At 43.3% G+C, this 17893-nt stretch overlaps 1 protein-coding gene across 1 annotated transcript; it reads left to right on the top strand.

The window, feature by feature from the left end:
* The first annotated feature begins 637 nt into the window (after positions 1–637).
* LOC133479412 (neuronal acetylcholine receptor subunit alpha-7-like) lies at positions 638–17473 on the top strand. Its single transcript, XM_061776397.1, has 10 exons — positions 638–656; positions 2758–2897; positions 4446–4490; positions 4701–4810; positions 6555–6634; positions 6725–6892; positions 8781–8975; positions 10520–10606; positions 10703–10812; positions 14162–17473. Exons 1-10 carry the CDS (start codon positions 638–640, stop codon positions 14978–14980), a joined length of 1773 nt encoding a protein of 590 aa, XP_061632381.1. The 3' UTR covers positions 14981–17473.
* Positions 17474–17893: the final 420 nt, after the last annotated feature.

The following is a 17893-nucleotide window of genomic DNA, read 5'->3' as shown; positions in this document are numbered from 1 at the left end:
ACCATTAACATGACCTGTACAACTCAGATGAAAATTAAAAAAGGAATCCTTTTGCGAGGGAAAGCAAAAATAAGGAAAAGCCTTTCGGGACAGCTGAACATACCCCTTTAAATGGTCACAGTTGTGTGCTGAATCCCATAACACGAGTTTGGTTGGGATTTGTTAATTCTAAACGCAGCCACATCCCAGTTACAGTATAAGAGGGTATGCACACAAACACAGTGTCTTATTGTCTACTTTTTTACCTACCCAATTAACTTGCACAGGTTATAGGTCACATTAAAGTTGGAAAACATTTTGATATGATTTATCTTGGTCTCATTTTTTTATATTACAAAAACCTGAACAGGGGTGTGTAGACTTTTGTTGTTTTTATTTTTATATTCCATATTTCACAAATAATACTTGCCTTAGTTTGACTGTCCTGTTATTTATGTTTCTATTTTCTATTCTGTAACTGAAGGGGACAGTGCGACAGTGCCCGTCGGGAAGTCAAATCTCAGATCCAGGAGGACCAGTGTGGTTTTCGTCTTGGCAGTGGACCAGCTCTACACCCACGGCAGGGTCCTCGAGGGTGCATGGGAGTTCGCACAACCAGTCTACATATGTTTTGTGGACTTGGAAAAGGCGTTCGACCATGTCCCTCAGGGAATGGAGTATGCGGTGCCGAACCCCCTGATACGTGCTGTTCGGTCCCTGTATGACCGGAGTCAGAGTTTGGTCCGCATTGCTGGCACTAAGTTGGACTCGTTTCTGATGAGGGTTGGACTCCGCCAAGGCTGCCCTTTGTCACCGATTCTGTTCATAACTTTTATGGACAGAATTTCAAGGCGCAGCCGAGGCGTAGAGGGGGTCCGGTTTGGTGGCCTCAGTATTGCATCTCTGCTTTTCGCAGATGATGTGGTTCTGTTGGCTTTATCAAGCACTAATCTCCAACTCTCACGGGAGCAGTTTGCAGCCAAGTGTGAAGTGGCTGGGATGAGAATCAGCACCTCCAAATCTGAGACCATGGTCCTCAGTCGGAAAAAAAGGGTGCGTGCCATCTCCGGGTCGGAGATGAGATCCTTCCCCAAGTGGAGGAGTTCAAGTATCTTGGGGTATTGTTCACGAGTCAGGGAAGAATGGAACAGGAGATCGACAGGCGGATCAGTGTATCGGTCCGTTGTGGTAAAGAAGGAGCTAAGCCGAAAGGCGAAGCTCTCTATTTACCGGTCAATCTACGTTCCTACCCTCACCTATGACCGAAAGAACAAGATCACGGATACAAGTGGCCGAAATGAGTTTCCTCCGCAGGTTGTCCGGGCCCTCCCTTAGAGATAGGGTGAGAAGCGCGGTCATCTGGGAGGATATCAGAGTAGAGTCGCTGCTCCTCCACATCGAGAGGAGCCAGATGAGGTGGCTGGGGCATCTGATTTGGATGCCTCCCGGACGCCTCCCTGGTGAGGTGTTCCGGGCATGTCTCACCGGAAGGAGACCCCGGGGACAACCCAGGACTATGAACCTGAACCTCACTCTCTGGGATGTTTTTTGCAGGAGGTGAAGCCTGGTTTCATGGGTGCGGTCATCTGTAAAATTGTTGGTCTAGTGTTGCACTGATGAATCAGGCAAAGTGTTGTGTTCAATGAAGGACTGTCGCTTATATGTCAAATTTGGAACTAAACCTTAACTTACACCAGTACATATCTGAAGACGATGCTCTTTTTATTTCTGCACTTAGCTCAAAAATGACAAACATGGAGTTAGCTTACTGTAGTTCTCAGTGGCTCAAATGTGTTTATTTGTTATATTTAGTATGTATTTAATAAAATAATAGGTCAATTTACTGATGTTTAATAAGTTAATTGAAGACTCTACATTGTATCCGTATGTGTTAATGTGAGCGTGAACGGTTGTTTGTGCAGGATGTACCCTTCCTTCTTGCCCAAAGTCAGATAGGATAGACTACAGCTCACCCGTGCCCCTAATGAGGAGAAGCGGTATAGAAAATGGATAGATGAGCATGCACGTTTATCCATCCATCCATCCATTTTCTGAGCCGCTTCTCCTCACTAGGGTCGCGGGCGTGCTGGAGCCTATCCCAGCTGTCATCGGGCAGGAGGCGGGGTACACCCTGAACTGGTTGCCAGCCAATCGCAGGGCACATCGAAACAAACAACCATTCGCACTCACAGTCATGCCTACGGGCAATTTAGAGTCTCCAATTCATGTATGTTTTTCGGATGTGGGAAGAAACCGGAGTGCTAGGAGAAAACCCGCCAGAACTGGGGCAGAACCCAGACCTCAAGACCCATCAGAACAGCAGGTTTACTTCTTATAGGTGCAGCCATCAGATAGGTCAATGTTTTGTCCGAATGTAAAGTGTGCTGTGGCTCAGAAATGATCATTGTGTCCACATCAGTGTAATTGCCCTCTTGAGAAATTAACAAAATCAAAGCCACATCATCTGGAGTTATGGGCTGCGGAGAGAAAGCTCATATTCCAGTGAATGCTGGGTGTGTCCAGGTTATCTCCACGTTTAACGGCCTCACTTTCCCTGCATGGAATGAAGCGGACAGCTTTACAACAGCAGGAAGAGATTGTGTGATCAATCAGGGGTTGTAATTGATTAGAAGTAACGAGGTTCTATTATTCTTTTGCTTTCTTCTGACACAGTGTTCTCTTGTTCATGACTCTTCTCTCATGCATCTTTTTCCCCACATAATCAATACTTTACGAATTCTCCCTCTCCACTTGTCTCCCTTCTGTCGACCCACAAAGAGACAACGCAGGGTCCCCATCAACGCTTTCTGCTCAGGGAGTTGCTGAGAGATTATAACCCCATGGAGAGGCCAGTGGCCAATGACTCCCACACCCTCACCGTCCACTTCTCCATCACTCTAATGCAGATCATGGATGTGGTAGGAAAATTGACACAACCAGCACAACACAAATTATGTCCAATTGAATACTATACTTTAAAACCCATTGTCTCTAAGGAAGATATTTAATCTGATATATACATTTTATTTTTGTCAGTGTCCATTTGGCCCGCCGTACACTGAAAGAAACGTCCGAACGGGATTAAACTGCTCTGTACGGGGTTCTGCAACTAGTTTTCATGAGAAGCTGACCGTCGGCCACTAGTTTTGCTGCAATTCAAAATTTAAATCATAGGTGAACAGTGTCGCAACGTCACAGATGTAACAGCCAATAAAAAATTCCATGTCGGCTCGTATTACAAGAGCTTTCACAACAAAAATTGCATTTCCAGGAACAAAGCAACAACCAGCCAGCCGCCAGCAAGCCATTCCAATACACTATACACGGTATCAATAATAATAATTTGTACATGTGGCTAAAAAGTGAAGGGTGGAGAGCCTCTGTCACCGAAATGTGTGCACTCAATGAAACGGGCCAATCATTGCCAAGAACCTCTCAAAAAACCACACTCTCGTCTTTATTTCTAGCACATTTTCTCTCTGTAGCTATAGTATAGCTACAGTGGGCTTGACAGTCACGTTGTATTTTTTTGTAGTTCAATAAAAAAAAATTAGACAGTACAGTACTGTATGTATGTACTGTACTGTGGCGCCTCAAAACATTTTTTCTGATAAGAACACCAGAGGTCGCAGTTTTTCCGTTACAGCGAGTTGGGATATGTGCGAGGGTGTGCGGGTCTGAGTCAACGACTGTATTTTTTCCCTGATTTCCCACTTGAGTCCAGTTCGGCCATGTCGCTCGGTGAGCGGCTGGCCTTAACTCATGGGTTTAAAATGTCTTTTTTGGACCCAAGTCTGGATCCAACTGATGGCTGATGTCAAACATGTACATGCTGTATTCCTTATCCCCTCATCTACCCGAGTAATAAAATTAACAAATGAATAAATAATTACAAAATGAAAACTTTGAAAATGTTACAGTGGTGCCTTGAGATATGAGTTTTTCAAGATATGAGCCCTTGATCAGCCGATTCTTTGCTCTGACTTGAGATATACGAGCACTGTATGGTGGCAGGTGACTCAACTCACTTCACAAGCGGCAGTTAGACAGATGTAATTCGTAAATACTTTGAGCTGTTTATTGGCAGTCTAGGCTGAAGGTAACTGTCAACTTAAATATAGAGAATGGCAAATTGTGTGAGCTACCAAATAAAACGTCATGTTTTCTTCTTTCTAGTTCAAATGTTTCCTCAGACAGCATTTGATGCTTGAGTGGTAGACTGATGGTAACAAAACATAGAATTGCAATTTTATAGGATATTCTCTTAGTTGGCCTCGTTTACAGTAGCTCTAATGGAAGTAATCCATAACCAACTACAGTACAGTGGTACCTGGTAGGCTCTGCCAAGGTTGAACAATTGTTTTTGTTTGGTTTTTTATTTAAAAAAAAAAAAAGTGTCTGTATGTAAGTTAGCCACTTTACTGATTAAATTGCTTGTTTTGTCATTTACTTTCGCATTGTTCAAGGATGAAAAGAACCAGATCCTCACCATGAATGTCTGGCTGCAGATGGTGAGTTATTAATTAGTAATCTGTTATTGAATTTTGTCTATAAATAGACACCCACATTGTAGCAACACAGATGGCAGTAATAGGTAGAACACAAATGCAGAATTGAATAAATTAATACAGATAACCACACATGAGTGCTGTATATTTTGCTGTTTATTATGCTGAGAACTAGATGAATAATTAATAAAAATGTACATCTGTGTCTCCCAGCAGTGGTATGATCACTACCTTCAGTGGAATCAGTCAGAATATCCTGGAGTTAAAAACCTTCGCTTCACTGCAGATCAAGTATGGACACCTGACATATTGCTTTACAATAGGTATGCGACACACACACATGCACACGCACGAACACACACCCAAAAGCACTATACTAACACACATTCTCTTTCTCTCACACAGACACACACTCACACATATTGTGGGATGAATATCAATAATGACGTTTTTTGTACGATATCTGTGATTGAAACAGGAGTCCTGGTTCTGAAGACACTCCAAAGTTGCCTCCCCACGTGGGAAGGCACCAGCCCCATTTATTGTACCACATGAACTCGGTTAATCCTGGTATGTGGTTAAATCATCTATTTGGGGAAACTCTTGAGCGACAGTGTCTTTCATCTGAAATGGGGAAAACAAATCACTTGACCTTAAAAATCCGATGCACGGTGCATCTCGCTGACTTTTCGACATACGGTCCTTCGTTCGGCCAATTTGTAGCTGTGACTCGCGAGTACAAATTTGAGATACGAACCCTGTATGGTGGCAGTGAACTCAAATGAACTCACTTCACAAAAAGCAGCAGTAGATAGTGGACAAGTCTTCAAAAAGAGGCTTCAAGCTGTTTAGTGTCACTTCTAGTTACGTTTACTGTCAAACTAAACATAGTGCTGTCAAAAAGTAATGGCCCCCTTCTCAAATAATAATTGTTTTGCATAGTTTACCCACTTTATTGTGTAAAATCATCAAACAAATGTAACTATCAGACAAAGATAACTAAGTAAATTGTTACTGTAAATGGTGATTTTTATTTTTATTTTTATTATTATTATTATTATTTAGAGGAAAAACTATTCAAAGCTACCTAGCCTTGTGTCAAAACGAAATGAAACCCTTAACCTAATAACTGGTTGGGTCATCCTCAGTACCAATAACTGAACTCAAGTGTTTTCTATAACTGGCAATGAGTCTTTCACATCTTTGTGTGGATATTTTTTCCCTCTCTCCTTCGTAGAATTATTTTTATTCAACAACAATGGCGGGTTTTCGAGCATGAACGGCCTTTTTAACCTCATGTCACAGCATTTCAGTCGGATTCAAGTCGAGACTTTGACAACGCCACTCTAAAACCTGCACTGTGTTTTTGAAGGTGACTTGCTGCTGTGTTTTGGATCGTTGTCCTGCTGCACAACCCATGTGAGCTTCAGCTTGAGGTCACAAGCTGATGGCCGAACATTCTCCTTCAGGATTTTCTATTAAAGACCAGAATTTATGGTTCCATTAATCACAATAAGTTGTACAGGTCCTGAAGGAGCACTACAGCCCAAGCCCATCACACTACCACCACCATGTTTGACTGTTGGTGTGATGTTCTTTTTCTGAAACGCAGTATTACATTTACAGAAGCTGTAACGAGACACACCTCTTCCAAAAAGTTCAACTTCCGTCTTGCCAGTCCATCGAATATTCTCACACGTCTCAGGAATCATTCAAGGGGGTTTTGGCATGTTTCTCTGCCAATTTTGTCCCTCGCCGACCAAGTACGTCAAATGAACGGAACAGATGCTTCCTTGGTGAAATTAATGGCGGACAGGGCACCGACGGGGGGTGTTTGTCAGGTCAATGGTCAGGGTCCCTTTACAGTGTCAAGTTTTCACCCCCTGTTCGACGCCCCTGTTCATAGGCATGTTCATAATAGGTGCTACAAAAATTTTAAATGGTTTGGTCTTATTTTCGGTCCACATACCACAAGATGTCCCCACCACAGGACTGCAGACAGATTTATATCCTAAAAATGTGAGGAATACAAACACGCGCAGACTCATCATTGTTACTCTACTGCAGTGTTCATGACAAGTTTGACGCCACCTTTAAGACCAACGTGCTGGTAAACTCCAGTGGCTTCTGTGAGTATCTGCCTCCAGGTGAGTTGTTATTTTTTAACATCTCCGTCTCCACAAATTGGCTCTTTTTTAATGCCTTTAGAACAATGACATTCCTCATTTCTTTCTAAGGAATATTTATGAGCACCTGTAATGTGGACGTGCGCTGGTTTCCCTTTGACATACAGCGATGTGAGTTAAAGTTTGGTTCCAGAACATTTGACGGCTGGCTGCTGGACATCCAGATGAAAGATGCAGATGTGTCGGGATACATGCCTAATGGGGAGTGGGACCTACTGGGTGAGTTTTTTTTTTGGGGGGGGGGGGGCTTGAGAATGCAACCATATTTGGTAACAGTGTTCAAAATGAAGCTGAATGAAAATGAAAAATTAAGTACAGTCTTGGATCACTACATCGTTGTTTAAAATCTTAATGGCAACGGATGCTGTTGGGCCTTGACAGAGGTCTGTATTGATGTTTTTGTTAGATTATATGACGGTCATAGCAATGCAACAAATCTCATGGTTTGCTCAGTATTGTATCATTATAAGGAAATAAAATTATAAAGCTTTTGATAAATCCCTATGGCAAAATGAAAAATATTGTCATTTGAATTTTAATGCTTGTTAGTTAGGAGCAAAAACCTACACGCATTGACTACGGATGAAATACTATTGGAATGCACCTCATTATTTAAAAGCGTGGATAAATCGTAGAGTAGGTATCCCACTGGGCATCCTCCACTTTTTCAGGATATATATATGCGAGTGTCTGTGCGTGTGGGCGGGTCTGCATGTGTGCGGCGTGCATGCATGCATACATGCGTGTGTGCGTGTTTGTATGTGTGTGTGTGTGGGGGGGGGGGGGGACGCAAATACAATTTGCATAAAAGCACCATTGTAATCATGAACCTAGCTCAGCTGACTGACACACTGAATTGGTTTCCAGCCATCGTAGGGCACATATACAGGGTGAAGCAGAATTCATGACTCACTTGATTGTACTGTAGATAGATTTGTCAAGAAAAAATCTTATATACCGACAAGATGGATCATTTTCCATTAATCCAAACAAGGTACAGTATATAAGGGTACAGTCGCTTATCATGGATCAAGCATCTTAAAGAAGTTCTTGAAATGTTCAGAGCAACTGATAAACGTCTTGATGATTTGGGCTTTCATGGAGAATTATCTAACTCAAATCTCAAGTGTTTTTCATTTTATTTTGTTCTAACAGATCGTGATCGATGGTCGTCCTCGTCTTTTGGGGTCCACAACGCTGTCTGATTCATCATCAATAACTTAATCTTAGCAACAGTCTTTCTCGTGGGTGCATGGTGGCCCATGAATTGCACCCAATGCAAACGTCAGTGATGTTATCTGTTTTAGCAAACAAGCTCACACATTGAACATGTTTCTCCGAGCTTAGCAAAAGCATAGGCAATAAAATTCTGAAAAAAAATATGAAGCATTTTAAGAAATAAAATCCATCCTTTCTCAGTACTGCTTATCCTGTTCAGGGTTGTGGGTCACTGGAGCCTATCCCAGCTGACTTCGTGCAAAAGGTGGACAACACCCTGAACTGGGTGCCAATTCGTCAGAGGGCACATATAGACATGGACAACCATTTGCATTCACATTATCACTGAGTGGGAACTGAACCCACACTGCCTGTATCAAATGCAGGCAAATGTACCACTACACCATCAGTGACAGAAAGTCATGAAATAAAACAATAACAATAAAATAAGCCTATCTAGAAATTCCGAGTCATCATTTTCGAGCCTAGGCTCTTGACAATTAACATCCATTTACACTCACATTCACACCGATGGACAATTTAAAGTCTTTAATAAACCTAACATGCATATTTTAGGATTGAAGGGATGAAGCGGGAGTACCCAAAGAAAACCAAATCAAGCACGGGGAGAACATGCAAATACCACACAGGAAGCCCACATTTGAACCTTGAACCTTAGAATGATGAAACAGACATCATCACCACAACTTCACCATGTTGACGAACATAAAATAATCAAATGAAAATTAGTAAACACGGTGGTAACAGAGCATTCCTTCTTAGGTCGCTGCGCAGACTAGTTCATTGCTTGCTGTTCGTAACCTCAACAACCTGTATTACTTTCACTGGAGTCCTAGCTCGATCTTTGACCCTCTCGTGTCCCCCTCAGAGGTGCTCGGAGGTCGCAACGAGGTTTTTTACGAGTGTTGCACAGAGCCCTACCCTGACGTGACCTTCGTGGTGACTCTGCGCCGACGGACTCTCTACTACACTCTCAACCTCCTCATCCCCTCCGTGCTCCTCTCGTCCATGACGCTGCTGGTCTTCCTGCTCCCGGCCAAGTCCGGGGAGAAGATCAGCTTGGGTGAGAAGACACGAATATGAGAAAGCGTGCTTGGGTTATATGTTGAAACACACGCGTATGTCTGCATATTCAAAACTCTTGTGGTTTTCCTAGAGTCTCGCTCTGTCAACATAATGGGGGAACATTTTCTGTCTCGCTATGGAGACGCTGTTGGGAGAATTGCGATGGGACTGAGAGGGAGAGAAAGAACAGACAAGAAGAAAGATAAGAGGGTAAAATAGAAGGAGCTTTGTCAGAAAGTAGAAATCAAGTACAGAATACCAAGTACAATAAACTGGTGCCTCCAAGGTCAACTGGAAGTCATTTGAATGACTTTCAAAACATCATTTCCTAATAATTTGTTTACCCAAGGCAAAAATAAACTCAACATATCATAACACACATAACATCAGCAGTCGATCGTCAGGGCTACCAAGGCCTTTTCTGCTGGCAAACACAAACACTATCAGAAACACTTACATACATTTGCAATCTAAATTCCAATATTTGTTCCAAGCAATTGTATTAGTTTATTCCAAACAGTCTATTGTCTTGGTTTCATAGTGTTTTTCTCTTGGCTACACTGTTTCCAGTTTGTTTTTTATTTTTATTTATTTTTTTGTCCAATCAGATATCAGCATGTATGTGTTGCCATGGCAATCTCATCTGCCAGTAATGATGGCCAATGTAACTTAAACTATATTAGCAATGAAACTGTTTCTTTAATGAATCAGATTGCAAATTTGTCCTCAGAAGGTCAGCACACTGCTGGCCCTCGATGATGTCAGCATTTTCTAATCTTCCGATCGGTTGGTCATAGCAACAGAAAAACCCATCTGGAGCAATCGCCACACATTAAAGCATTTAATAATTAGCATCTCTGGAGTGTACGATATATTTTATTAAATGTTCCCCCGTTGTTGTCATATTGAGATAAATATTGATTCTGAACATCTCCATGTGATGTACATGGCACAGTTCTGCTTTTTGATCACATGATCAGAATTTCCGCCATGGTGGAGGTCTAGATCGGGAGGATAAGCTAGGCTTGAAACGAAGACCAGTCAACCGACTTGAGTTCATTTTCATTTGTTCGTTTTTTTTCCCGTAGAACCGTAATCAGTTAATATCAGCTATGTTATAAATTTACCAGTCTCCTTAGATGTGCTAAGATGAAAGCTAGGGAAGGGAATCCTTGGACGGAGTGGCAAAGACACGACACAAAGACAAAGTGGCTGTCATAAACAATTACGATCCCCACACAATTCAAACGTCCCTCACCGCCTGTGTGGAAAGACCAACGAAAATAATACACAGAAGGTTTCACCTAATGATCTGGAATAGTTGACAGCTAGCTTGTTTTATCTTAATCAGTACTGACTTGGCCTAACATTAGAATTACACTTATGCCATGGTAAATGTTATAAATGTTGCCAAAATGACAGCTAGGGAGGTGAGCTGTCAACTCGCCTGATATAATGATGGTTTAAACTCCAACTTCAAGGTACTCGTATACACTAAGTGACTCTTCTATTAAAGATGATTATATTATCTCATTCTCCCAGGCATTACAGTTCTACTTTCTCTGACTGTTTTTATGTTGATGGTCGCTGAGATCATGCCCGCCACTTCAGATTCTATACCACTCATAGGTCAGTTCCTTCATTTGTTTGCACAGTGTGACATTGGTCTTAATGGATTATGAGGCAAGCTGACCATGTTGATCGCATACACATTGTCTGTCTCAGGTCAGTATTTCGCCAGCACCATGGTGATTGTCGGGATGTCCGTAGTAGCTACGGTCATTGTCCTTCAGTTCCATCACCACAACCCCAACAATGGACAAATACCACATTGGGTGAGTGTGATCATTCAAGTTGTTACCTCTGCCAAGCAAGAAAGCGCGAAGGTGAGAGCTATTGTTTGTGTTCGTTAGTTATCAAGATTCGGCAAAAAAATACAGTATACTGTATCAATGGTGTCCATTGTATCGCGCTTGTATTCATTATGGTGGTGGCTGAGCTGGACCCTATCCTAGCTGATGTTGAGAGAGAAGGGTGGCACATATAGCAAAGCAAAGCAAAGCAAATCAAATTTATGTATATAGCGCATTTCATACACAAGGTAACTCAATGTGCTTTACATAATTAAAAGCATTTAAATACAAAGAAAAAAACGCTTATAAACATTTAAAAGAGAAAAGAATAGAAAAAGTACAATTAAAATAGTGTACAGTGCAAGAAATATCATTTAAAAATGGAAATACCCTCAAAAGCATGAGAAAAAAGAAGAGTTTTTAACCTGGATTTAAAAACATTCACAGTTGGGGCTGACGTCACTTCTGTTGGCAACTTATTCCATTTGTGTTGTAGTCAGACATATAGACAAACTACCAGTGACGACTGGTCAATAGAGGGCACTTGAGGGCCGCCGCACCGCTCAGCTGAGTCACCTTGAATAAGACAAAAAATGAATAATGAAAATGGCTTGCAATGATTAGATTAAGAAAAAATGCACTGGAAATGCGAGTGTATATACACATGCGGCGTAACTTAAAATAACAACACAGGCTAAACTGAGCTCCTCCCCAACATACAAAGCTTGTCTCTCAGTCAAGATATATCACTACAACATACTTACTTGCCACCAATTCTTATTTAGACTGGGCTTTGGCAGCACCTCCGTTATAGGTGCCACAGAAAAGAAAAAAAAGTCTACATTTGTGATGGATGGTACAAGTACAGTACATGCCCCGCGATCGACTAGGATAGATAGATAGGCTCCAGCTCACCCACATAGGCTCCAGCTCACCTTCAACGTTAATGAGGACAAGCACAATACAAAATGATATACAGTGGTGCCTTGAGATGAGTTTAGTTCTGTGAAACGTATCTCAAAACACTTGTATTTCCAATCACCTTATTCCAATGAAATGAATGGAAATGCAATGAATCCATTCAAGCCCCCATAAAAAAAAAAAAAAAAAATGTCCCGCATTTTTTAAGAAAAATTGCACTCAACAGTTTTATAATGGATTAAAAAAAACACAGCAATAACTTTTGTTCTCTACATAACCTGCAAACACAGAAAATGCGAGCACAAACAGGACAGTACCTAATGTAATGGCCTTCTTTGTTCTTCTTCTGTGGGGTCTGTTGGCAGTTGCCAAGCCATCTTATTGGCCCATTGCAGCCACCAACTGATATTGCCTTCCATTGCAAAGAAACCAACGGGAATTGATGGTGGCTGGATGTTATGAAGTGTTCTGCTGCCATATAGTGGTGGGAGACTGTAGCGCACTGTTATCTCAAAATTTAGTCAAACTTGAAGACAAAAAACATTTGTAATCAAGTGATGCAGTGGCGGTTTCTGATATGGGCACTATGGGCAGCAGCCAGCCCCCCAAGGCGGGATCCTCTGGGGGGCAGCACTCGTCCGTTGAAGATCGCCCAGAGGTGCGCAATTGATGGTTGGGGCACACGGCGCATACACTTTGAACTGCTGATTTTAAATAAAGACCCCCCCCCCCCCCCCCCCCACACACACACACACACACACACACCCTCTCTGGCGGGCTCTCCTATCTCTGGGGTTGAGGTGGTTAAAAAGCTCCTCGGTGGCAAGGTGGATGAGATACCCCCGGAGTTCCTAAGATAAGTTCCTGGATGTTGTGGGGATGTCCTGGTTGACACGCCCCTGCAGCATCGCGTGGACATCGGGGACAGTGCCTCTGGATTGGCAGAGTTGGGTGGTGGTTCCTCTTTTTAAGGAGGGGGACCGGAGGGTGTGTTCCATCTACAGGGCGATCACACTCCTCAGCCTCCCTGATAAGGTCTATTCAGGGGTGCTGGAGAGCAGGGTCCGTCGGGAAGTCAAATCTCGGATTCAGGAGGAGCAGTGTGGTTTTCGTCCTGGCCGTGGAACAGTGGACCAGCTCTTCACCCTCAGTAGGGTCCTCGAGGGTGCATGGGATTTTCACCCAACCAGTCTACATGTGTTTTGTGGACTTGGAGAAGGCGTTCAACTGTGTCCTTCGGGGAGTCCTGTGGGGGTGCTTCGGGAGTATGGGGTTCCAAACCCACTGGTATGGGCTGTTCGGTCCTTGTACGACCGGTGTCAGAGTTTGGTTCACATTGCCGGCAATAAGTCGGATTAGTTTCCAGTGAGGGTTAGACTCCGCCAAGGCTGCCCTTTGTCACCGATTCTATTCTTAACTTTTATGGACAGAATCTCTAGGCGCAGCCGAGGCCTAGAGGGGGTCCGGTTTGGTGGCCTCAGTATTGCATCTCTGCTTTTTGCAGACGATGTGGTTCTGTTGGCTTCATCAACCGTGATCTCTAACTCTCACTTGAGTGGTTCGCAGCCGAGTGTGAAGCGGTCGGGATGAAAATCAGCACCTCCAAATCTGAGACCATGGTCCTCAGTCAGAAACGTGTGGAGGGCCCTCTTTGGGTTGGGGAAGAGATCTGCCCCAAGTGAAGGAGTTCAAGTATCTTGAGTGAGTAAAGAATGGAACGGAAGAACGACAGGGGGATCGGTGCAGCGTCTGCAGTGATGCAGACTTTGTATCGGCCCGTTGTGGTGAAGAAGGAGCTAAGCCAAAAGGCAAAGCTGTCAATTTACCGGTCGATCTACATTCCTACCCTCACCTATGGCTCTCCCTTAGAGATAGGTTGAGAAGCTCGGTCATCCGGGAGGAGCTCAGAGTAGAGCCGCTACTCCTCCGCATTGAGAGGAGTCAGATGAGGTGGCTCGGGCATCTGATTATGATGCCTCCTGGAGGCCTCCCTGGTGAGGTGTTCCGGGCAGATTCCATCGGGAGTAGACCCCAGGGACGACCCAGGACACGCTGGAGAAACTATGTCTCCCGGCTGGCCTGGGAACACCTCGGGATCCCCCCGGAAGAGCTGGTTGAAGTGGCTGGGGAGAGGGAAGTCTGAGGTTCCCTATTGAAGCTACTGCCCCCTTGACCCGACCTCGGATAAGCAGAAGAAAATGGATGGATGGACCCACAGCCCTCGGTGACAATCGGCAGGCGCGCCATTCGGTCCAGGACCGACTCAGAAGTGATGGCTTGTATCTCAGAAAACTCATATGTAGAGGCACTCGTATCGCAAAGCGCCACAGTATATGACATATTACGAACATTTTTAGGATAACTGGTATGACACATTGCGGTCTAAAACCAAGTTGTTTTTGTTTGAAAGGTCAACCTGGTTCTGCTGCAGTGGGTTCCTTGGTTCCTACGGATGAAATGCCCAGGTGAGGGAGCGGAACATGATCTTCACCACAGGCAGGCAGACACTCAGAGCAAGACCCTCTCCTCTCCCGCCACCACCGCCACCCAGATGACCTATATCCTTCCCCAGAGTCTCGCCTCCCTCAGAGCCAGCCTGACTCAGCTCCACCACTCACCACACCACCGGTGCATCTCCCAAGCCATCATTCTCCCGCATCCCATCCACAGAGATCCCAGCCCCAATTTGCATCCTCAACCGAACGGTCATCTGCATTACATGGGGTTCCAGGCCTTTCCGCCCACAGCAGAACTGGAAGCTCAGAGTCATAGTCAGATGAGGGGCTCCTACGGAGCAGCAGCCGAAGATGGAGAGGCATCAGATGGAGGGGGAGATATGCTGAGTCATCAACACGTTTCATCTGGCAAATCGCAGGAAACGAAAGTGTCTCTCAACCATGAGTCCACAACCATCTTTCCAGGGGCATGTGGATTAGAATCTGGGCCGGGCTCAGGGAGGGCGGCGCCCTCAAACACCCATAGTGGCATCACTGGAAGCAGGGTAGTGGACAACCAGCTCCAGGCTCTTCTCACAGAAGTGCAATTTTTGGTGGAACGGGTTCGCGAGCAGGACCGGCAGCTCAGTGTAGCCGAGCAGTGGCAGTTCGCCGCAGCTGTCATTGACCGCCTGTGTCTGGTCGGATTCAGCGTCTTCAACATCATCTGTACCATCGCCATTCTCATGGCTGCACCCAATTTTGGGGAGGCTCTGGCCAAAGATTTCCTCTGAGAAGCAACAAAACAGACTGGAGGAAGAGATCTTTGCAAGCACAATTGCTGTTAATTGGTCCGATTTTTTATTTTTAAAGACAGATTTGGCTGTTTGATCTCACATGAAGACATGAGAAGTGCATGTGCCTATGAATATTCTCATTTATGCAGATCATTTCATTCTCAGGGCATTGAATTGATGGCAACTGGACTGTTCTGGTTGTCTTTGAAGACGTTTCGCCTCTCATCCAAGCAGGCTCTATCAGCTTATACAGCGCCGTCAAAACGTATTGGCCCCCTTCTCAATTTCTTATATTTTTGCGTAGTTTCCCCCACTTTAATGTTTAAGATTATCAAACAAATGTAAATAGCAGACAAATATAACCCAAGTGAACTTAAAATGCTGTTTTTAAATGGTGATTTCATTCATTAAGGGGAAAAAAACATTCAAAGGTACCTGGCCCTGTGTGAAAAAGTAATTACCCCCCTTTTAAATGATGAATTAACTAGAAGAAGAAGAAGAAGAAGAATCATCTTTTATTGTCATGAACATGCATGCATGCACACGAAATTTGTTCTCTGCATTTAACCCATCACAGTGAACACATACACATGTTAGTGGAACACACTGGAGCAGGGGGCAGCTGAAGCGCCCGGGGAGCATTTCGGGGTATCAGTGTCTTGCTCAAGGACACCACAGCCGTGAGCCCGGGGGATGTTGGCGGATGGTCCAGTCGGGGTTTTTGAACCTAGGTCCCCCACGGTGGCAGGCGATGATCTTAACCATTGGGCCACGGCTGCCTATTAACTATGGCTAATCACAACTTTTGGTTAATTTTCACTTATCACACCCAAGCCTGATTACCTGCAGACCTGTTCAATCAAGAAATCACTTAAACAGAACCAGTCCTGACAAAATCAAGTTGGACAAAAGATCTAAAAAAGCTACAACAAAATGACACGATCCAAACAAATTCAAGAACAGTCAAGAAATAAAGTAATTCACATCTGTCAGTCTGGAAAGGGTTACAAAAGCAATTTCTAAAGCTTTATGATTCCAGCTAAACATAGGGAGAGCCATTAACCTCAAATGGAGAAGTTATGGAACAGTGGTGAACCTACCCAGGAGTGACCAGCCTACAAAGATTACCCCAAGAGAACAGCAATGACTCATCCAGGAGGACACAAAGGAACTCAGGACAACTTCTAAAGAACTGCAGGCCTCCCTTGCCTCAGTTAAGGTCAGTGCTCATGATACAACAATAAGTAAAAGAGGAAAAATGGCCTCCATGGCAGAGTTCTAAGGAGAAAGCCACTGCTGACCAAAAATAAAATAAAGGCTTGTCTTACTTTTGCAAAAAAAAAAACATCTGGATTATTCCCAAGACTTTTGGGAGAATATTATATGAACTGACAAGATGAAAGTTGAGCTTTTTGGAAGGTATGTGTCTCATTACATCTGGCATAAATGTAGCACAACATTTAAGAAAAAGAACATCCTAACATCAGTGAAACATGGTGGTGGAAGTATGATGGTCTTGGGCTGGTTTTCTCCTTGAGTACCTGGACAACTTGCTGTGATTGACGGAACCATGAATTCTGCTCTTTAACAGAAAATCCTGAAGGAGAATGTTCAGTTTGTGACCTCAAACTGAAGCGCACTTGGGTACTGCAGCAGGATAACGAATGGCTTAAAGAAACAAAATGAAGGTTTTGGATTGGTCTAGTCAAAGTCCAGACTTGAATCCGATTGAAATGCAGTGGCATGACCTTAAAGAGGCAGTTCATGCTGAAAAACCCTCCGTTTTTGCTTAATTCAAACAATTCTGCAAGGAAGAGTGGGCCAAAATATCTCCACAGAGATCTTAAAGACCCAATGCCAGTTATAGAAAATGCTTGATTTCAGTTGTAGCTGCTGAGGATGGCCCAACCAGTTATTAGGTTTAGGGGGCAATTACTTTTTTACACAGGGCTAGGTAACTTTGAATAGATTTTTCCCCTTGAAATCACCATTTAAAAAGTGTTTTTTTCAGGATTTTCAGTTCACTTGGGTTATGTTTGTATGTTTGTTCGATAATCTTACACATGATAGTGGGGAAACTATAGAAAAATATAAGAATTTGAGAAGGGGGCCAATACTTTTTTTTAACTGCACTTTACACATAGCCTAGAGAGCTCCAGCCTGAGTGTTAGTGTGGAAAGTTAGAAGCACGCCTCACTCACAAATGTTATCACTTGTTTGGGATGCAAAACAACAGTTGTTAAGATGCATTGTTGGGTTCCACAGCAATACTCAGACTAGAGCTGTCCTACTGTATCTCGCCTTGTTGCATGAAGTGATGCAGCCTGCTCGGATGAGTCGCATCTTTTAAGATAAGCAGTGAAGTGCATGTACAGTGAAATATGTATGTCCTAGCTCACATTATGTTGCAGATTGTAGGCATGTAAATGACATCTGGGCTCGTAAATAATTTTTTTTCTTTATTATTGACAATTAAAACTGTTCAGTGAAGAGACTGGTTGTTCCTTATATTTAAAAAAAAATGCCTTGCTATACTGGTACAGTATTTATACAGTAGTGGCATACATGAAATACGAGCTTTCTTTAGTGCTTATTGGAGTTTTATTTGTTTATTCTAAACAAAACAGAAGAATTATTCCAGTACAGTACAGTACCAACACTGTACAATGATGCTGGTCAATTTTTACAATGGCGAGATGGGCCAGGTTATATGTAGATGAGGTTAAAAAAAAAGTTACAATGTAAAATTTGTAAAATTTTAATTAAACAAGAATTATTTCCCATTTTAAAATTATATTCATAATTATTATAATCCATCCATTTTGTTCCGCTTATCCAAGGTCGGGTCGCAGGGGCAGTCGCTTTAGCAGGGAAGCCCAGACTTCCTTCTCCCCAGCCACTTCAACCAGC

Source organism: Phyllopteryx taeniolatus, chromosome 6 (assembly GCF_024500385.1).
Source record: "Phyllopteryx taeniolatus isolate TA_2022b chromosome 6, UOR_Ptae_1.2, whole genome shotgun sequence".
Classification (NCBI taxonomy): Eukaryota; Metazoa; Chordata; class Actinopteri; order Syngnathiformes; family Syngnathidae; genus Phyllopteryx; species Phyllopteryx taeniolatus.
This window is presented reverse-complemented; position numbering and strand designations above follow the sequence as displayed.